Source organism: Amblyraja radiata, chromosome 5, assembly GCF_010909765.2.
Source record: "Amblyraja radiata isolate CabotCenter1 chromosome 5, sAmbRad1.1.pri, whole genome shotgun sequence".
Taxonomy (NCBI): Eukaryota; Metazoa; Chordata; class Chondrichthyes; order Rajiformes; family Rajidae; genus Amblyraja; species Amblyraja radiata.
The window spans coordinates 115,523,351-115,546,331 of NC_045960.1; the positions used below are offsets into that span (position 1 = coordinate 115,523,351).

The 22,981-nt window shown below is 45.7% G+C and overlaps 1 protein-coding gene across 1 annotated transcript in view; it reads right to left on the reverse strand.

The window, feature by feature from the left end:
• Window positions 1–3,443: 3,443 nt before the first annotated feature.
• Window positions 3,444–22,981, reverse strand: part of LOC116973723 — a 29,329-nt gene continuing 9,791 nt past the window's right edge. Inside the window, exons 2-7 of the mRNA XM_033022032.1 lie at window positions 13,726–13,818; window positions 10,974–11,258; window positions 6,935–7,027; window positions 5,178–5,344; window positions 4,336–4,507; window positions 3,444–3,642 (exon numbers count right to left, since the gene is read on the reverse strand). Coding sequence (XP_032877923.1) covers window positions 3,569–3,642; window positions 4,336–4,507; window positions 5,178–5,344; window positions 6,935–7,027; window positions 10,974–11,258; window positions 13,726–13,786 — 852 coding nt within the window. The 5' untranslated portion in view covers window positions 13,787–13,818 and the 3' untranslated portion in view covers window positions 3,444–3,568. The remainder of the gene's footprint in view (window positions 3,643–4,335; window positions 4,508–5,177; window positions 5,345–6,934; window positions 7,028–10,973; window positions 11,259–13,725; window positions 13,819–22,981) is intronic.

Genomic DNA, 22,981 nt, shown 5'->3' on the forward strand with positions numbered 1-22,981 from the left:
GCAAGCGGGAGGAAAGGGCCAACTCCGAGACAGGGCCTTGAGCGGCAATGTCAACATGCAATCATTAGGCTGACAATGACCCACCCTGAACACTGACTGACCCAGCACAGTCTGACTACCACAGGGTCAGTGTTGAGCTTCCCCAGGGTAAGTGCTGATTAACTACAGGAAGAGCACACTTCACTACTGGGCCCAATGAGGGGTCTGGTGTCAGCTGGGGAACCGGTAGCGAGGAGAAGCCAGTGACCACAGGACATGTGCGCAGGGAGAGAGTCGTGCTGAAGCAGCAGTGAGGTAGTGAAACATGTTTGAAGTGGAACAATCACATGGGGAATGTTATGGTTAGGTTGGGTTTGTATTTTTGGGGTCATACAGTTTGGGATCATACATAAGGACCGTGATCACCAGTCATTAATTATCTCCGCAGCTGCCTTCCTGGTATGTATTGTTAATAATTATTCAATAATGTTAACCTTCCCACCGCTGTAATTATAAAACTGCTTTGTGGTGTTTGATCCACATGTGCCCCTGATATTTCATTCTCCAGCCGTCCCTTTACATTGGTTCTCTCATTCTGTGTTAAATGTATAAACAACACAAGATCTGCATCTCTTCCACTTACATGATACTCTTGCCCAGTGAAGTGATCCGCGCCAGTTAGCTTCAAGCCAAGTCCATCCACAACCTCTTCAATCGCCTGCTCCAGTCGGTCCCAGTAGAATCTCGTCAACTGTAAGAGCTGGTGATCGTCACAGTTTGACAGGAAAGTGGAGATTGCGGAGTTTATATCTGTGAACACAGGAGGGGAAGGAAAACATCATCTGAGAAATCGTTCACCATTGGCCCTCAGTTCACACTTCAATGAGTACATTCGAAAAAACTGCAGTTTTAACATCACGTATTCACAGTGAACGGTTCCCGCTCCCACACCATTCATCACACCTGAAAATGCTCTCTAGCTGGGTCACGGGAAATAGATAGAAGGATAGTCTCATCATCACCACTGTGCAATAGCCCAGGAAACCAGAATTAAATCATCACATGGCCTTCTAATCTGATATTGAAAATACATGTCTTTCTGAAAATACTCCAATCCTTCACAATTTAATAGATTTAACATCTGTTTTCCTCAGTGGCTGTTGCAGGCATTTTCCACATTGGGGCCTGGCTCGGGCACAAAAGGGCACTTCCTGTTCCCTGAACTGTCAGTTTGGAATTTTTGTGCAGTTCAGATCCCCTAATGACAGTAAGCATATAGAACTTTGGAAATGGTGCAAAAGATGTTGGCCAAATTGTCCCCTGGATTAGAGGGTGTTAGCTATAAGAACAGGTTGGACAAACCTGGATTGCTTTTTGTGGAGTGTGAGAGGTTGAGGGCAGAATTGATAAACATTGTAATACCTGGAATTTGCTGCCAAACTTGGTGGTGGAGGCAAATATGATCGTTCCATTTAAGCAGCTTTTAGGTGGCCACATGGATAGGGTGGGATACGAATCACATGCAAACATAGGTGATTAGTGGTGTAATGTATTCATGTAACCAGGGGCCACAGTTTAAGAATAAGGAGTAAGCCATTTAGAACAGAGACAAGGAAACACTTTTTCTCACAGAGAGTTGTGAGTCTGTGGAATTCTCTGCCTCAGAGGGCGGTGGAGGCAGGTTCTCTGGATACTTTCAAGTGAGAGCTAGATAGGGCTCTTAAAAATAGTGGAGTCAGGGGATATGGGGAGAAGGCAGGAACGGGGGTACTGATTGGGGATGATCAGCCATGATCACATTGAATGGTGGTGCTGGCTCGAAGGGCCGAATGGCCTCTACTCCTGCACCTATTGTCTATTGTCCTTTTATTGAATTTCTTCAACAACATAATGGTTGAACATAAACTCAAAACGGACGCTAGTGTCGGGTTGGCGGGCGTAGGGAAGGGTAGTGGGATATATCTCCGCTTCTCGTTAGTTCAGGGGGGTTTCTCTTTTCTTTTTCATGTCTTTTTCAAAATTCTTGCTTTTCTATATCTTTTCTTCTTTCTTTCCCTTTTTTTCCTTTTTCCCTATTTAGTTATTAGTTTATAAAATGTTAAAATAGCAGCAGTACAAATATTGTATAATTGTTATGTCGATTACTTTCTCCTTGTACAATTGGTTCTAATAAAATAAATATATTTTGTTAAAACTTTGGCGGCAACTCAAATCATTTGTATCCAAAAGGAGTGCTGATTTATCAGACAATTCCTGCATCTGTGACGTTGCTGTCTCTGTAGATGTCAACTCTCTGTGCTCAGCCCCTTCCCTATTCTCACTGCCGTGTGAACCTCATTGCTGGCATCAGGTGTACATGCAATGTCAGGGCAACATCTATATTTCACTGAAGGCTCACAAACCTTTTTGTTCCTTTGATGTACAGGCAACTGAATCACCTCCCCTGTCACCACCTTCAGCCATGGTGTCGACAGATGTTCCCAAATTCTGTAGCTCTGAATACACAATATTAATAGAACCATCAGGTGACAATTGAATGTGAAGGAAGACAATGCCTTGTGAACCAACAAACAGCATTACAGTGCAGCGGAGATGTGGAAAACATCACATCCAAACAAGGTATACCCCTAAAAGCAGTAGACCACATTGCTCTTCATGTCTGCATTTGTGTAAATTTCATACTTCCACTCATATACTCAATAGTCCCGACTCGTTAGGTCTCATTTCATTATTCAAATATGTACAAAATGCAATCTATATTGCAAATGCGAAATGCCGAAATTATCCTTTCCTCTAACAATCATTCTGCTGCAACTTCTCCTGTGATCACAGTCCCCGCTGTGACCAGAGGGTGATAAACGTGCAACTCTCCATACAGGAGGCTCAGAAAGGCCTTTACTCTGGCAATTGAGGACATTGCTCACAAAAAATAACTGAAAACGGAAATAACAAGCTATGCTGTGCCTGCATTTAGGAGGGGCTGCATTGTAAACCATGGGAAGTGTAGAGCGGTGAATCTAACGGCTGTGGTATACAAATTATTGGAGGATATTGAGGGGAACGATATATCTATATGTGTTGGATTGGGCCGTTTATGGATAGTTAGCATAGTGTTGACTCTACAAACCCCCATCACATTCCTAATCTGCATCACTGCGGTCTGCTCTGTACATGGCAACCATCATCTGAACGCAGGCAATTCCCCAGGAACTCCAAGCAAGTCCGGGTTCTGCTGTAGAACTCCACATTGCAACACTTCTACGCTGCAGTTGGAGGTTCCGATGTTTCCTTCGGTCGAGTACGTTTTGGGAATTGTCAGGATTCTCCGGCAGTGCTGCCGAGAGTGGAATTCGGTGACTTGCTGACTGACAGACAGCAGCCGGTCACTGGATTCCCCATGGAGGAGTCTGATTAAACATCGAGACTCCACAAAATGACCGAGGATTGTGACAAAAACAAATAGTTCCCCATCCACCAGACCCAGCAAGGAAGGCCCAGCGCCCAAGGTCTGACAGATTGTGATCAGGCAGCTGAAGGCAGACATTCAGTTTCAGAGTGAAAGACAGGCGGCTGTGGGAGTCCCATCCCATCACTTACCTTTCAGGTGAGTGGGCACTTCAGATAAACCCTGCACCGTGTCCATGTAGGTGAACTGGTCTTGACCTGTTTAAACAGATTAACCTATTAACTTGTGAGCTTACACCCCAGTGGTATGAATATTGACTTCTCTAACTTCAAGTAACTCTTGCTTTCCCTCTCTCTCCATCCCTCACACATTCACAGTTCTCCCACCAGTCTGACTGTCCTTCATTACATTTTATCTGTTTGTTTTGTTGTTCCCTTCTCCTCGCTAACAATGATCTATTCCAGTGCTTCTTAAACTAGTTCAGTATCATTCACCCTTGAATCTTTATCACAACATTTCATTCACCCTCCACTAAATATTCTTATGTTTTTTGGTAATTTTCGTCTTATTCTCCCTTGTATATAAATAGCTGAATAAATTAAGTCATTCACCCCTCTAGTTTCATTCATCGTGAAACAATTTCATTCACCCTTGGGTGAACCATTCACCAGTTTAACAAGCACTGATCTATTGTACAATTTCATTGATCTCATTCCTCTTTGTCCGTTTTCACACCATACACTTCCTTATCTCTGTATCTTCCACTCCCCTGACTCAGTCTGAAGAAGGGTCTCGATACGAAACGTCACCCAGTCTTTCTATTCTGAGACGCTGCCTGTCCCGCTGTTACTCCAACATATCTTGTGCTTAACTTGCATGGTCCTTTTTGTTCAATACTGTAAGATCAGCAGCATTTACAGCTGAAGTTTCATAGTCTAATGTTGCCGTACCTTGAGCCAGTATCTCTTTCAATAATCTGCTCAGCTTCAGTAGTGTTTGACGTATTTCCGCAAGGAATTGCCACATCACCCTTCGTGCCCCAGAACCCTTCTCCATCACCAGATTCAGGAGCAGTTTGGAGCCGGCTGCTTGGTTTCCCTTCTCTGCGAGTTCAGTCACACTCTGTAATGAACAATGGTGAACATATTGAGGAGCGGAGGAAGGCAAGCAGCAAGCGGGAGGAAAGGGCCAACTCCGAGACAGGGCCTTGAGCGGCAATGTCAACATGCAATCATTAGGCTGACAATGACCCACCCTGAACACTGACTGACCCAGCACAGTCTGACTACCACAGGGTCAGTGTTGAGCTTCCCCAGGGTAAGTGCTGATTAACTACAGGAAGAGCACACTTCACTACTGGGCCCAATGAGGGGTCTGGTGTCAGCTGGGGAACCGGTAGCGAGGAGAAGCCAGTGACCACAGGACATGTGCGCAGGGAGAGAGTCGTGCTGAAGCAGCAGTGAGGTAGTGAAACATGTTTGAAGTGGAACAATCACATGGGGAATGTTATGGTTAGGTTGGGTTTGTATTTTTGGGGTCATACAGTTTGGGATCATACATAAGGACCGTGATCACCAGTTATTAATTATCTCCGCAGCTGCCTTCCTGGTATGTGTTGTTAATAATTATTCAATAATGTTAACCTTCCCACCGCTGTAATTATAAAACTGCTTTGTGGTGTTTGATCCACATGTGCCCCTGATATTTCATTCTCCAGCCGTCCCTTTACATTGGTTCTCTCATTCTGTGTTAAATGTATAAACAACACAAGATCTGCATCTCTTCCACTTACATGATACTCTTGCCCAGTGAAGTGATCCGCGCCAGTTAGCTTCAAGCCAAGTCCATCCACAACCTCTTCAATCGCCTGCTCCAGTCGGTCCCAGTAGAATCTCGTCAACTGTAAGAGCTGGTGATCGTCACAGTTTGACAGGAAAGTGGAGATTGCGGAGTTTATATCTGTGAACACAGGAGGGGAAGGAAAACATCATCTGAGAAATCGTTCACCATTGGCCCTCAGTTCACACTTCAATGAGTACATTCGAAAAAACTGCAGTTTTAACATCACGTATTCACAGTGAACGGTTCCCGCTCCCACACCATTCATCACACCTGAAAATGCTCTCTAGCTGGGTCACGGGAAATAGATAGAAGGATAGTCTCATCATCACCACTGTGCAATAGCCCAGGAAACCAGAATTAAATCATCACATGGCCTTCTAATCTGATATCGAAAATACATGTCTTTCTGAAAATACTCCAATCCTTCACAATTTAATAGATTTAACATCTGTTTTCCTCAGTGGCTGTTGCAGGCATTTTCCACATTGGGGCCTGGCTCGGGCACAAAAGGGCACTTCCTGTTCCCTGAACTGTCAGTTTGGAATTTTTGTGCAGTTCAGATCCCCTAATGACAGTAAGCATATAGAACTTTGGAAATGGTGCAAAAGATGTTGGCCAAATTGTCCCCTGGATTAGAGGGTGTTAGCTATAAGAAGAGGTTGGACAAACCTGGATTGCTTTTTGTGGAGTGTGAGAGGTTGAGGGCAGAATTGATAAACATTGTAATACCTGGAATTTGCTGCCAAACTTGGTGGTGGAGGCAAATATGATCGTTCCATTTAAGCAGCTTTTAGGTGGCCACATGGATAGGGTGGGATACGAATCACATGCAAACATAGGTGATTAGTGGTGTAATGTATTCATGTAACCAGGGGCCACAGTTTAAGAATAAGGAGTAAGCCATTTAGAACAGAGACAAGGAAACACTTTTTCTCACAGAGAGTTGTGAGTCTGTGGAATTCTCTGCCTCAGAGGGCGGTGGAGGCAGGTTCTCTGGATACTTTCAAGTGAGAGCTAGATAGGGCTCTTAAAAATAGTGGAGTCAGGGGATATGGGGAGAAGGCAGGAACGGGGTACTGATTGGGGATGATCAGCCATGATCACATTGAATGGTGGTGCTGGCTCGAAGGGCCGAATGGCCTCTACTCCTGCACCTATTGTCTATTGTCCTTTTATTGAATTTCTTCAACAACATAATGGTTGAACATAAACTCAAAACGGACGCTAGTGTCGGGTTGGCGGGCGTAGGGAAGGGTAGTGGGATATATCTCCGCTTCTCGTTAGTTCAGGGGGGTTTCTCTTTTCTTTTTCATGTCTTTTTCAAAATTCTTGCTTTTCTATATCTTTTCTTCTTTCTTTCCCTTTTTTCCTTTTTCCCTATTTAGTTATTAGTTTATAAAATGTTAAAATAGCAGCAGTACAAATATTGTATAATTGTTATGTCGATTACTTTCTCCTTGTACAATTGGTTCTAATAAAATAAATATATTTTGTTAAAACTTTGGCGGCAACTCAAATCATTTGTATCCAAAAGGAGTGCTGATTTATCAGACAATTCCTGCATCTGTGACGTTGCTGTCTCTGTAGATGTCAACTCTCTGTGCTCAGCCCCTTCCCTATTCTCACTGCCGTGTGAACCTCATTGCTGGCATCAGGTGTACATGCAATGTCAGGGCAACATCTATATTTCACTGAAGGCTCACAAACCTTTTTGTTCCTTTGATGTACAGGCAACTGAATCACCTCCCCTGTCACCACCTTCAGCCATGGTGTCGACAGATGTTCCCAAATTCTGTAGCTCTGAATACACAATATTAATAGAACCATCAGGTGACAATTGAATGTGAAGGAAGACAATGCCTTGTGAACCAACAAACAGCATTACAGTGCAGCGGAGATGTGGAAAACATCACATCCAAACAAGGTATACCCCTAAAAGCAGTAGACCACATTGCTCTTCATGTCTGCATTTGTGTAAATTTCATACTTCCACTCATATACTCAATAGTCCCGACTCGTTAGGTCTCATTTCATTATTCAAATATGTACAAAATGCAATCTATATTGCAAATGCGAAATGCCGAAATTATCCTTTCCTCTAACAATCATTCTGCTGCAACTTCTCCTGTGATCACAGTCCCCGCTGTGACCAGAGGGTGATAAACGTGCAACTCTCCATACAGGAGGCTCAGAAAGGCCTTTACTCTGGCAATTGAGGACATTGCTCACAAAAAATAACTGAAAACGGAAATAACAAGCTATGCTGTGCCTGCATTTAGGAGGGGCTGCATTGTAAACCATGGGAAGTGTAGAGCAGTGAATCTAACGGCTGTGGTATACAAATTACTGGAGGATATTGAGGGGAACGATATATCTATATGTGTTGGATTGGGCCGTTTATGGATAGTTAGCATAGTTAGCATAGCATATCTCACAAATGTGATTACATTTTCTGAGTAACAAAAGATTGATGGGACAAGCTGTAGATTTAACTTATATGGACTTCAGTGTATTTGGTAATGTTCCACATGATAGGCTGCTTTGGAAGGTTTTATCACAAGTGATCCAGGGAGAACTAACTGACTGGATAGAGAATTGACGATGAAAGGAAGCAGAGGGTGAGGGTGGAAGTTTGTTTTACAGACTGCAGGCCTGTGACTAGTGGTGTTCCCCAGGGATCATTGCTGGCCCCATTGCTGTTTGTGGTTGATATCAAAGATGTGGATGAGAACACAAGGCATGATTATCAAATGATGCAAATGGATCTTCATCTGTTGGGCTGAGGAATGTGGAATGGAGTTTAATACAGATAAGCTCAACGTGTTGCATTCTGTGAAGACAAAGCAGGACAGGCCCTTAGTGAATGACAGGCCTCATCATTCACAATATTGAGTGTAGAAGTCAGGCCGTTATGTAACTGGTGTACAAGACTTTGGCCAAGTCACATTTAGAGTAGTGTGTTCCGTTGTAGACACCCTGTTAGAAACATAGAAACATAGAAAATAGGTGCAGGAGTAGAGGCCATTCGGCCTTTCGAGCCTGCACCGCCATTCAATATTATCATGGCTGATCATCCAACTCAGTATCCTGTACCTGCCTTCTCTCCATACCCCCTGATCCCTTTAGCCACAAGGGCCACATCTAACTCCCTCTTAAATATAGCCAATGAACTGTGGCCTCAACTACCTTCTGTGGCAGAGAGTTCCACAGATTCACCACTCTCTGTATGAAAAATGTTTTTCTCATCTCGGTCCTAAAGGATTTCCCCTTTATCCTTAAACTGTGACCCCTTGTCCTGGACTTCCCCAACATCGGGAACAATCTTCCTGTATCTAGCCTGTCCAACCCCTTAAGAATTTTGTAAGTTTCTGTAAGATCCCCCCTCAATCTTCTAAATTTTAGCGAGTACAAGCCGGGTCTATCCAGTCTTTCTTCATATGAAAGTCCTGACATTCCAGGAATCAGTCTGGTGAACCTTCTCTGTACTACCTCTATGGCAAGAATGTCTTTCCTCAGATTAGGAGACCAAAACTGTAGGCAATATTCCAGGTGTGGTCTCACCAAGACCCCGTGCAACTGCAGTAGAACCTCCCTGCACTTATACTCAAATCCTTTTGCTATGAATGCTAACATACCATTCGCTTTCTTCACTGCCTGCTGCACCTGCATGCCTACTTTCAATGACTGGTGTACCATGACACCCAGTTCTCGTTGCATCTCCCCTTTTCCTAATCGGCCACCATTTAGATAATAGTCTGCTTTCCTGTTTTTGCCACCAAAGTGGATAACCTCACATTTATCCACATTATACTGCATCTGCCATGCATTTGCCCACTCACCCAGCCTATCCAAGTCACCTTGCAGCCTCCTAGCATCCTCCTCACAGCTAAAACTGCCCCCCAGCTTCGTGTCATCCGCAAACTTGGAGATGTTGCATTCAATTCCCTCGTCCAAATCATTAATATATATTGTAAATAGCTGGGGTCCCAGCACTGAACCTTGCGGTACCCCACTAGTCACAGCCTGCCATTGCGAAAAGGACCCGTTTACTCCTACTCTTTGCTTCCTGTTTGCTAGCCAGTTCTCTATCCACATCAATACTGAACCCCCAATACCGTGTGCTTTAAGTTTGTATACTAATCTCTTATGTGGGACCTTGTCGAAAGCCTTCTGAAAGTTCAGATATAACACATCCACTGGTTCTCTCCTATCCACTCTACTAGTTACATTCTCAAAAAATTCTATAAGATTCGTCAGACATGATTTACCTTTCATAAATCCATGCTAACTTTGTCCAATGATTTCACCACTTTCCAAATGTGCTGCTATCCCATCTTTAATAACTGACTCTAGCAGTTTCCCCACTACCGATGTTAGACTAATTGGTCTGTAATTCCCCGTTTAATCTCTCCCTCCCTTTTTAAAAAGTGGGGTTACATTAGCTACCCTCCAATCCTCAGGAACTACTCCAGAATCTAACGAGTTTTGAAAAATTATCACTAATCCTGTTATAGGAAAGATGTTACCAAACTGGAAAGGGTGTGGAGAAGACTTAAGAGCATGTAAGAGCATGTTGCCAGGATTCGAGGGCCTGAATTACATGGAGAGGTTGAGCATGCAAGCACTTTATTCTTTGTAGCGCAGGAGGATGAGGGATGATCTTATTGAGGTAGAATAGTTTGTTGATGGGAGCGGATAGTGTCTTACACCCAGAGGAGGAGAATGAAGAACCAGAGAACATAGACTTAAGGTTAGAGGAGAAAGACTTAGGAATCAGGCAGAGACCATATTAACACAGAGCGTGTTGGACATATGGATCGAGCTACCAGAGGAGGTAGTTGAGGCAGGAGCTTCCACACATGTAAAATATATTTGCATAGGTGCACGGATCAGGAAGATTCAGAAGGGTAAGGACCAGATGCAAGCAGGTGAGACCAGTATAGATGGGGCATCTTGAACCAGCAAGCCTGTTTCATTGCTGTACGAGTCTATGACTTTATGATTTGGATTAATGAAGCCAAACCTGGAGCTGATACATAGAACATAGAATAGTGCAGCACGGGAACTGGCCCTTCGATGCCCCATATCTGCACCAACAATATCATGCCAATTTGAACTAATCCCATCTACCTGTTCATGGACTGGATCCTCTGTTCCCTGACTGTGTCAGACATGTGTCAGTCTAAACAGCGTTTCCACCACCTCCTCATGCAGGACCATCCAGGAACCGACCAAAATCTGCATAAAATACTAGTCCAGCCTGTCCGCATTAAACATTCCTCTCTCCAGTGAGAGATATCCACACCCTGGGAACAAGACTGACAATATCTATGCCCCTTATATTCTATACATCCATTGGGCCTCCACTCAGCCTTCATTACTCAGATAAAACAATCCAGTCTTTGTCTGCCTGAACTCAGACCATATTTCCAACTGTTGTGTATTCTAGTGGATCATTTGACAGCTTTCCTCATGATCAACAATTCTGCAAATAGTTCTGTTGTTTTAATTACTAACTCATCCACCAACGTGTTTGTCCAATTGTGGACATGATCAGAAATTCCATCGGTTCCAGAACTGATCCTTGCAGAATACTACTGGTCACGAACATAGTCAGTATAACACTCCTCCACCACTATTCCTCTCTCCTGTTTCCCCTCGCCCGAACCCCTTTGTTTTTATTCTCTTCCCAGCCCCTATAGTCTTCACCATTCTGCTGCATCCACTCCCCTCCCATTTCACTCACCTGCTCCTTGGATGAGACTCGATGATTCCTTGTTTGATGAATCTCGGTCATGATGGATTTCACCACTTGGGTCAGTTCCAGGGCCGTGACCCACGTCTCCTATTCCTTGCCCTCGGGACTGACATTGTTCCCTTTCCTCTTCGGCAGCTTTACATTCCATCGACATTCTGCTCTTAATCCCACTTTGTTTTTCTGTCGTTGTTCCTGTGTTCTCGCCATCTTTCTTTGATGAGGTGCCTGGCTGAAGTCTTTTGAAGAATTTGCCCACTTTACTTAATTTCCCACCTGAATAAAACATTAATTACAGATTGCAGAGCGAGCAATTTCAAATTGAGAAAACCACAGGTTGGGAATATCCGGCAGCAATCTGCTGACATTCTGGGGCAAGTGGAAGTTAATGGTCGTCTTAGCAACAGAGCAGGAATACAGGCCCTTCGGCCCAACCAAACCAAAATGCCTCATCAAAGCTAGTCTCATCAGCCCACGGATGGCCCATAATTCCTCTAAACCGCTCTGTACAAATGTCTTTTGGGGACAAGATTTAATAGGAATCTGAGGGGTAACTTTTTAACACAGAGGATGGTGGGTGTATGGAACAAGCTTCCAGAGAAGGTAGTTGAGGCTGGGACTATCGCAACGTTTAAGAAACAGTTGGACAGGTCGATGGATAGGACAGGTTTGGAGGGATATGGGCCAAATGCAGGCAGGTGGGACTAGTGTAACTGGGACATGTTGGCCAGTATGGGTAGGTTGGGCTGAAGGGCCTGTTTCCACACTGTATCACTCTATGACATGTATTATTGTATCTGCTTCAATTACCAGGGCGTTTCCGTTCAACGTGAAGGTCCTATCCTGTTTCGACTTCACAAACTTACATCCAAACTTACTAATCATACCTGAACATCCCCACTGAATTAATTTCTTCAGATGAGACAGCAGTGGGCCCAACATTGACCCCAAGTGGCGCACCACTCACAGGCCTCCAGTCTTATGGACAATAGACAATAGGTGCAGGAGTAGGCCATTCGGCCCTTTGAACCAGCACCATCATTCAATGTGATCATGGCTGATCATCCACAATCAGTACCCCAAGATACAAGATATATTTATTTGTCACATGTACCAGTTGGCACAGTGAAATGTGATCACCATACAGCCATACAGTAAAATAAAGAACACCACACACGATAGAGTTCAACACAAAACATCCCTACACAGCAGAATCAAAGTTTCCCACTGTGAGGGAAGGCATCAAAGTCAGTCATCTTCCTCCGATGTTCCTGATGTTCACCCGTGGTTGGGGCCTCCCCGAGCCCTCCGCAGTCGCCGCTACGGGCGGCCCGATGTCCAGGCCCGCTCGCCGGTGTGATGTAAGTCCGACGTCGGGACTGGGGGACGTCCTCAGCGACCTGGACATCAGAGTCGGCCTCCTCCTACCGGAGTCCACAGCTCCCAAAGTCCGCAGGCCGCGCCGGGCGGAGATGCAACGCTGGCGGCCCTCGGCAAAGGGCCCCAGGACTCCACGATGATGGTCGGCCCCGCCTGCGCTGGAAGCTCTCCCAAACCGCAGCTCCATGATGTTGGAGCAGCGACCCAACGCTCCGGAGCTCCAAACGGCGATCCAGGTCGGCATCGCCCGCTCCGTGGTGAATCCAGCGCTGCGCCGCCGCTGTTGTAGCTCTGTTCCGGATCCCAGTTCCCGGTCCCCGGCAGGAAAGGCCTCTCCGATCCAGCTGGTTGGCCGCGAGGTGGGGGGCGAGGACACGACTCAGAGAAATAGTCGCGTCCCCTCCAGGAAGTGACTGGGAAACAGTTTCCCCCTTACCCTGCTCCCCTCCCCCACATAGAAAAGTTAAAGTTTCCCCCCAAAACAGACATTAAACTCACTAAAAATAAAATAAAGATTGAAAAGACGAATAGGCAGAGGCTGCCGTCAGTGCGGCACCCCTAGTGGCGCCCCGTTCCTGCCTTCTCCCCATATCCCCTGACTCCGCTATTTTTAAGAGCCCTATCTAGCTCTCTCTTGAAAACATCCAGAGAACCGGCCTCCACCGCCCTCTGAGGCAGAGAATTCCACAGACTCACCACTCTCTGTGTGAAAAAGTGTTTCCTCGTCTCCGTTCTAAATGGCTTACTCCTTATTCTTAAACTGTGGCCCCTGGTTCTGGACTCCCCCAACATTGGGAACATGTTTACTGCCTCTAGCTTGTCCAAACCCTTAACAATGTTATATGCTTCAATGAGATATCCTCTCATCCTTCTAAATTCCAGAGTGTACAAGCCCAGCCGCTCCATTCTCTCAGCATATGACAGTCCTGCCATCTTTGTGGATTCCAACTCCAACTTTGTGTGGCTATCTTCGGTTTTAACCAACATCTGCAGTTCCTTCTTACAAAACCATGCTGTTATGCATCTTGATAAATGTTTACTGCGGCCCATGTGCAGACGTTGGTGAGAGTGTAGAGGGATTGGTGGCTGGCAGACCCATCGTGGGTCAAAGGCCCATTTCTCCGCAGTATGACCCATGATTCTGGGCATTGATATTTTGACAACTTTTGTGATAACATAAACCAAATTACAGCGATTTATCCCACAGTTCCTGCATCCGTCCACATGTGACTGTGCTGTCCCTGCAGATGTAAATTGTCTCTGCTCAGCCCCTTCCCTATTGCCACTTCTTTTGTGAACCTCGGTATTTGCAACAGCTCCATTGTCAAAGCAACATTTATATTTCACAGACGGCTCTACAAACCTTTCTGTTTCCTGGATGTAGATGTCACTGCATCACCTCCCCAATCGCCACCTTCAGCCATGATGGTGACAAGCGATCCAAACTTCCGTGGTTCTGGAATGAACAATATTAAGATAATCATCAAACAACAATTGAATGTGAAGGAAAACGTTCCCTCGTGAACCAACACACACAATATCTGATCCAATCAACCCGTCCTCCCAAGGTCATAGACTATCTGGCCTCAAACAACGTACGATAAACCATCTGAAAGTCCACATTGAACACACTAACTAATTCCCTCTTTTGTATTCTAAACGTTATCTCCTCAAGAGAACTGGAAGATGATTGCATCATAATACCTGAAAACCGACAGCAAGTGATTGTTTAATTCCTCTGCCAATTATTCACGGAGCTTTTCAAACTCTTCATTGTTTGTCTGTTTTACGTTATGTTAGAGGGATCCAGGTTTTAGGCTGGAGCGGGAACTTACTGTGAGGAAATAGTAAAATAATTTCATTATCGGAGGCTTCAGAAGTGGAAAAATGAAGTGAGATCTGCATCCACTTTGGATACATTATTAACTGACGGAGTATATGATATAATTGAATCGTGACTCCCAAAACACTTTCCAATGTTCCCACTTTGTTACAAACATCGACTTCTTTACTATAAACTGCAAACCCTTCTATTCTCCGAGGGAATTTAACTCCTTTATTCTCGCTGGAGTTTACATTCCCCCACAAGCCTGCGTACGTGAGGCACAAACGGAACTCGCTGACCAGATAATGAGGGTAGAGAGTGACTTCCCAGGCTCCATGGTCATTGTTTTGGGGGACTTTAACAAGGCTAACCTCAGCTGTGACCTTACAAAATGCAGACATCACGTTACCTGCCCCACCAGAGGGGAGAGAACACTCGATCACAATTATACAGCAAACATGAACGCATATCGCTCTGTTCCCCGGGCGGGTCTGGGTCTCTCTGATCATTGTCTAGTTCACCTTATGCTGACCTACAGGCAGAAACTAAAAGCAGCTAAACCTGTGGACAGAACAATGAACAGGTGGACAAGCTAGGGAGGGCATTGAGAACCTACAGTCCTGCTTTGACTGCACGGATTGGAATGTGTTCATGGAAGCAACCACAAGCCTCGATGAGCATACAGCCACTGTATCATCATATGTCAGCTTTTGTGAGAACAGTTACATTCCAACTAGGACCCGGACCTGGTTCACTGCAGAACTCAGACAGCTCCGACAGTCTAAAGAGGAGGCCTACAGGAGCAGGGATGCAGACCTCTACAGGCAGGCCAAGTACAAGCTGAGAAGAGGAATCAGAGCTGCCAAGGAAAGGTACTCTGAGAAGTTGAGGAGCAAGTTCTCAGCTAGTGACTCATCTTCAGTTTGGAAGGCCTTGGAAATCACCAGCTACAAGAGGAAAGCCCCCCCGCTCTTTGGACAGTCGTCAGATGACCAACAACCTGAATGAGTTTTACTGCAGGTTTGACAAGCAGAAACATAAGCCCGGTACCCCCTCCCCAACCAACACAGCCAGACCCCAGTCTGCAAAGCCAACCACAGCCAGACCCCTTCTGCACCCAGTCCTCCCATATCACCACTTCACAATACTTAAAGCAAGACTCCAGTCTGTAAAGACTGGACCCTTTCCCACCCACCCCCCTCCAATCACCACTTCACACCCAATTACCCACACCCTCCGAGATGAACAACATCACTTCTCCATCACCAACAGTAGCAATAGAGGAGGTGGAGAGGCTTGTCAGAAGACAGAAACGCTGGAAATCTCCAGGACTGGACAATGTTTCCCCCTCTACTCTCAAGTTCTGTGCGTACAACTGGCATCGGTCTACACAGACATTTTTAACCAGTCCCTGCAAACCTGTACTGTCCCTGTCTGCTTCAAAGTCTCCACTATTGTCCCTGTATCCAAAAAGGCAAGGTTTACTGGTCTTAAAGACTACAGGCCTGTCGCACTGACCTCTGTTGTAATGAAGACCCTTGAAAGGCTTGTGCTTTTCCAAGCAGAAAAATATCACAAACCCCCTGCTGGACCCTCTGCAGGTTGCATACTGGGCCAATAGATCTGTGGATGATGCAGTCAACCTGGGCCTGCACTTCATCCTCCAGTCCCTAGACCGCCAGGGGACCTATGCGAGGATTTTGTTGTAGATTTTAGCTCTGCATTCAACACCATTGTGCCAGAGCTACTACACTCCAAGCTTTCCGAGTTGACTGTGCCTGAACCCCTCTGTTGGCGGATCACCAGCTTCCTGACAGACAGGAAGCAGCATGTGAGGCTGGGAAAGCACATCTCGGACCCGCAAACACTAAGCATAGGAGCACCGCACGGCTGCGTACTCTCTCCTCTCCTCTACTCTCGCTACACCAATGACTGCACCTCCACAGACTCCTCTGTCAAGCTTCTCAAGCTTCTGCGGACGACACAACCCTGGACTGATCCAGGATGGGGAGGAATCTGTCTACAGACAGGAAGTGTCACAGCTGGCGTCCTGGTGCCATCGCAACAACCTAGAGCTCAATGCTCTTAAGACAGTGGAATTGATTGTAGACTTTAGGAGAGCTCCCCCTCCCCTCACCCCACTCACCATCAACAACACCACAGTCACATCTGTGGAGTCTTTTATGTTCCTGGGAACCATCATCTCCAAGGACCTTAAGTGGGGGGGCGACCATCGACTCCACAGTCAAAAAGGCACAACATAGGATGTACTTCCTGCGGCAGCTGAGGAAGCACAATCTGCCACAGGCAATGATGGTCCAATTCTACATGGCCATCGTAGAGTCTGTCCTCACCTTCTCCATCATGGTCTGGTTTGGCTCAGCCACCAAGCACGACACCTGGAGGCTGCAGCGAATTGTCCGATCAGCAGAGAAGGTTATTGGCTGCAACCTTCCCTCCATTGATGAACTGTACACTGCAAGGGCCAGGAAGTGAGCGGGCAAGATCACCTCTGACCCCTCTCAACCTGGCCACAAACTCTTTGAATCGCTTCCCTCTGGAAGGCGACTCCAGATTGTCAAAGCTGCCACAGCCAGACATAAAAACAGCTTTTATCCACGAGTAGTAGCTCTACTCAACAGCCAAAAATCTGTAGCCTCCCTTTGGCTCTGGTATTTTGTTTGGTTCACATGTTTAATCGATAATGTTTTATTATTATTGTTTAATGTTTTATGTGTCATTCGTAACTGTCTCTGTATGTCATACTGTCACTTGTGTGCGGAGCACCAAGGCAAATTCCTTGTATGTGAATACTTGGCCAATATACTTATTCATTCACTCATTCATTCATTTATTCATTCATTCCACTGACCTATCCACGTAAACCTCTCACCTTTCCCACCCACAGTGCCCTGTCCTTAACCCAGAGTGAAGGTGCGAGGAATCATACCGTTGTAACAGACAACAGCAGCAACACACACGTCACCAGTGCAAGCACAATTTTAACCCCACACTACTGATCCCTGGGCCGCTGATATGGATGTCATTTTACGTTTTAAATATTGATTGGAATCAAAGACCAGCAATAAATCTTGAGCTGCAATAGTCTAACCCAGGGGTGGGGAACCTGCGGCCTTAAGGCCATTAAGTGCGGCCTTTTGAATGAATCCAAATTTTGTAGAACAAATCCTGTTATTTTTATTAATATGTTTTTGTTCGTCTTATATTATTTTTATTTTTATCTTAAAATGAACGTATTTAAAATACCAAAGAGGGACTTCCGGTTGCGCCATGCTGGACTAGCAGTCGCAACCTTTAGCTCCGCTGCTGTAAAAACGCGATTTTTCGCGTTAAAATCGGGTCTGGAGGTCGGGACCAATTCAAAAACTCACCGGAGCCCCGGGACGTCGCGTTGATGACGTCATCAGTAAGCGCTGCGATTTTAAAACAGAGGAAAAAGGACTTTAAATGAAAAATAACGTCTCCAGCTCAGAGCCCTCAGAGAAACATCTCAAAACTGCTGAAAACACAGAAAACTGAAGAACAGACCTCTGAGGTGGATTCTGGAATGGCTACAAGATCCAAGACTGAGATGGCTACTAAGGAGAAAAATGAAATGGAGGAGATAAAGAACTCGGTAAGAGAATTGAGAAAGGATATTGTCAAGTCTTCTAATGTTTTTGCAGATTCCCCGCTTGAAAGGGATTTGATTTATCTACCCCGAAATGATGAACTGGATTCACTCAGACCAAACACTTCTTTTCCACCTTTTATTTTCTCCTTCTTTTATTTTGGCAGATGGGGCCTTTAGCAGTTTTTTAGCAGTTTTAGTCTTTACCAGTTTTGGTCTTTATCAGTTTTGGTCTTTATCAGTGTTGGTCTTTATCAGGTGAAAAACCGTCTCTTGTGTCTTCTCCACTGGCTTCTGGTGCTATGTGCCCTTTTGACCCCCAGGCAGAACTCGGCAGGCTGGGGTTCCGCCCACTTTAATCACTGTCTCGTGATTTCAATGTAGCATTTCACTGCACCTGTTCTTTCATTTCAGTTTGACTTGACACCTCCCACTCGATCTTCCAATGGAACCACTTGGGAGATCGACGCTTTAAAGTCAAACTTTGAAGTCTAGGTTTGAACTTGGTCTTTATAGGCTACCAGTCGATCTGTTGTGGTGCTTGGGAAAGTTGTGCCCCATTGCGCAGCACAAAAAATGTATTTTAGAGCATTTTCTTGTTTTCTTATTGTAATGACTCCTGTCAAAGAGATGGCCTCCCACTTTGGATTGTCTAGGGCTTTGTTCTTGCCAAGAAACCTCTTTGCTGCTCTCCAAATCCATGCGACTGTCTTGATCAGTCGAGTTAGAATGCTGAACCGCTTGACATCAACAAGGTTCTGAATAGCTGACCCTGCAGGTGGTCTCTTTGGGTTTGTTGGTTCCGGTTCTTGGTTCTCTACTTTGGCTCTTGATAGTGCTGCAACAAAAGCTTTCTTCTGTAACTTGTTGATGTTCTCTCTGGCAGTGGCAGCCAGTTCTTTAGCTGATTTTATTGGCCACTCACTCACAGGCAATACCAGGAACTTCGGTCCATTTTGCCACTCCGAATCCTGATCAAGGTCTTGAGGGCTAGCACCTCTGGTGATTACATCAGCGATGTTTTGTGGGCCAGGAATCCACCGCCAGTCCTGAATGTTGGTGCTTGTTTGAATCTCTCCAATCCGATTGGCGAAGAATGTCTGAAATCCGTAGCTTTCTCGCTGTATTGCACCAAGGATTGTTTGGCTATCCACAAGATGATACCACTTCTCCACTTGAATTTGACTGTGTAGCTCAAAATACTTCTTTAAGCGTGAGGCGAACACTGCTCCGCACATCTCTGCTTTAACAGCGTCTCCTCTGTGGTCCAAGGGAGTTAACTTGGCCTTGGATTCCACAAGTCTGACAATTGGGCCATGGTCTGAATCCCATCTCAGGTACATCACTGCCCCGTAGGTGTGCTCACTTCCGTCAGAAAAGATGATTCCCAAGGGTTCAGTTGCGGAGCAAGAGGGAGTCAGTGCCCTGACGAACTTGACTTTTCCAAGTTGTACGTACTCTTCAAAGAGCTTAATTGCATCCTCCCTGAGTCCATCTGAGAGTGCCATGTCCCATGTGTCTCTGACCGAACAGCTTCCCTCTTTTGCTTCTTGGAAAGCTCTGCGTACTAGAATCGCTCCCTTTTGCTTAACAGGAGCCACTATGCCGATGGGGTCATATAGCCCTGCTACCTGGCTGAGAAGCTCTCTTCTTGTTAGGGGATTTGGCGTCTGAGTTTTGATTTGCTCTTGTAGAAGGCTTTGACCAAGCCTGCATCTTTTTCTTTCTCTTGGAGAAATTGATTCCCACCATAACGTGGAGCATGTCCTCTTCAACAATGTAGCCCAGACCAAGTGCCTTGCTATCATCATCATGCATTTGGTTTGGTAGGATCATGCTTTTTGTTTTGCTTTTCTTTAAAGCATCATTGTCCTCCTTCCTCCCACTTTGGCCAGACAGAACCCAAGGCTTGAGCTCAAACCCACCAGCTTTTAGGATTCGTTCCACATTTGCTGTGATGATTCTCAACTGGTCAAGGCTGTTGTGAGATGTGAGGATGTCGTCAACATAGCTGTCTTTCTGGAGTACTTGCTGCTCATCCTTGAGGTGGGTAAAAGAAGGAAGATTAGCAGTCTCACGCATTGCCAACTGTGCAATGCACCCCGCAGGTTTGTCTCCGATGTTCACTCTTGTGATAGCATACTCTCCCAGCTCCTCGTCCTCGGAATCTCGCCAGAGGAATCTGTGTAAGTGTACTTCACGGTCCTCCAACCAGACTGAGTTATACATCTTCTTTATGTCTCCCAGAGCAGCATAGATTCCGCCTCTGAATCTGAGGAGGACGGCGCGAATTTGGTTGAGGACGTCTGGACCTTTCATCAGCAAATCATTTAAGGTGACACCATTGCACTTTTGGCTGCTGTTCCACACTAGTCTCACTGGGGTTGTGACAGAGTGGGGGTTTGGAGCAATAAGGTGACTCACATACCACACTGGTCCCTTCCAGTTTGCAATCATGTCTTCGGACAATTTGATTGCAGCCTATCAGTCCACCATGTCGTGCACCTGAGCTGTGTAGGCACTTTTCCATTCAGGTTCTCTGGATAGCTGCCTCTCCGTCCTGAGAAATGTGGCTTCCACTGTCCTTTTATTATTTGGTAGAGAAGCTGGGTCTTCCAACCAAGGATAGCTAGCATGCCAATGTGGGTCTTTACTGTGACGGTCTCCTGTTACGTAGGTGAGGCCTTCCCTTACCACTTCGAGCTCTCTCTCTTCAGCAAGAGTCATTTCTTTTCCGCCTGGCTGGCAGTTTCCACAGCGGCAACCCCCGCACTTTGGCTCACATGCTGCTCCAATGCTATCCCACTTCCACCAATCCAAGAAGTCCCGATTGGCGGTTGATGTACGTGACTTCTGAACTTTGACGGCGACCTGTCCGTTTGGTGAAAGTTCCTCAGGGACTGGGGCAGTGAGCTCCTCATACTTTAAAGCAGCTGCTCTCATTGATCTTGCGAAGTGTGTTTTGGACATGTGGGCTGACATGGTAAGCTTCTCAAACAGCTCAGGATGACAACCTCCAACAGTCTTTCCCAGTGGTCCATCCCACAGAATGAGATCTCCAACAGTTCTAATCCTCTGAGGCGCTAGCTGACCTTCTCTATGGCTTATGAGCAAATGTATCTCTTTTGGTCTCACAAGTTCCTCAAGTGGGACGTCTGGAAATAACTTTTGCAGCTGCTGTGGTGTCACATGTTTGTGAACATCTGCAATGCTGTCCAATCCATAACAAACTAACTGGTGCGACTTGAGTGTGCCCTTGGGAGTCTTCATTCGGATCTTTAGAAGGTAGCGCATCGTCTCTACGTGGACCTTCATCCCCCCAACTCCATGGACGATAAGCGTGATGTCTTCACTCCTAAGGTTCAGTCTACTCGCAGCCTTGTGAGTTATGTAGTTGGTATCTGAAGCCAAGTCAATTAATGTCCCAACCTTTTGTCCAGCATTTGCTATGACCTCCAAAAGCATCATAATCACTGGATGCTCTTGCAGTCCACCTTCCTTTAGGAGGCTTGGCTGATGCTTTGCAGTGTTGAAGGCTCTTGATGCAGTGTTCGAGAACACATCTCGGCATTGTTTTGCCAACTCTGGTGGAAGTTTGCTGAAAAACTCCTCTTGGTCCACTGTATATTTCTTCTTGCCTTTATCTTCCTCTGGACCAAATTTACTCCTTCTCTGATCCACACTGCTTTTCCTCATCTCATAATTGGGGCACAGATAAAAATGATGCTCAGGATTCTGTTCATCCTTGCAGATTTGATTTTTACACAGATATGCAGGTTTGCAGTATGAACCATCATCATGAACTTCAAGACACTTTTTGCATGCTCCCAACTTCTTTACTGCAGCTCTTTTCTCTGTCAGCTTTAGCCCTCGAAACTGCTTGCAGAAGTACAGCTTCCTTTTATGCTTTATGTCACCACAGACTACACAACTTGTGTGGTCATTTTCTGACTTAGTAGACTTGGTTCTGGCATGTCTTGGTTCAGTCCGAGTTTCCTTTCTACTCGGCTCCTCGTCCCTCAGTTGCTCGAGCTGTTCGTATATGCTCTCCTGCTCTTTGAGAAATGACAAGAGACTGTCAAACCGTTTCTCTGGTGCCACAGCATTCCTTTTGTCAGCTACATAAACCAGCCATTCCTTCTTAAGGGTTTCTGGAAGCTTGGTTTCAATTGATTTTGTCATCAGTGGATTTTTAATAGCGCCTGTGTCTCCGAGATCGCTCAAGTCATTAAGCGCCTTTTCCACAGCTTGAATTAATTCCACTATTTTACGTGGCTGATGTCCTCTGACAGGTGGGATTCCCTGAAGCTCCTCCACTATCTCAATAGCAATAGCTGTTTGATTTCCAAACCGGTTCTCTAGGACACGAAAGATATCATCTGCAGTGTTATAACTTGTGAGGCGGAGGTCTCTTGTAATTTTGTCCTCCAGACTGTCCAGCAATTGAACCTCCTTGACCTCATTTGATCCAGTGGGTTCACCTTGCTTTTGCAGTGCTTCCCAATCCTTCCTCCATCTATAAAAGTCACGCTTGTTTCCAGTAAACTTAGGAAGGGCCGTGGGTCTCAGTCTGATGGCTGGTGAAGGATAATTGAAAGCATTCGTCGCTTGTGCTAATCCTTCAGCGTTCTTCTTTATTCTTGCCTGCATGAAGTCAGCCTTCCTGGAAACCAGCTTGGGGACGAGAAGCTCGAGTGTTCTTAGGTGTTTCTGGAAGCTTTCTTGCTCATCCAGAGGGACCCAACGTTTCCACCGACTGTACGTCTCCTTTGCAGTCTCTACCAGTTTCTGCAGGTGGTTAAGCATGAATTCATATGCTTCTTGGTTGTTATTTGATGGTGCGGTGGCAGCAGCAAGTTCACATGCACCATCTGCTGTCTGTAGTGAGGTGGATAATTCAACATTTCCAAAGTTTGCCCATAGAGTGTCCTGGATGAGCCCTTTGACCTCTTTTAGTTTCGACTCACACTCCTTTGCAGTCTTTGCCAGGTCGGCATTTTGCTGTTCAGTTAACACAGTTTCTTCATCTGCGTCCAGCTCCGCCTCCAGCTCTGCAATGAGTCCAGCCTCCACATCGTCATTGGCTTCCATGACTTTTTCGGCCTCCTGCATGAGTTTGTTGAAATTGTTCCTGAGCTCCTCTTCAGACATTTCTTCATGGTT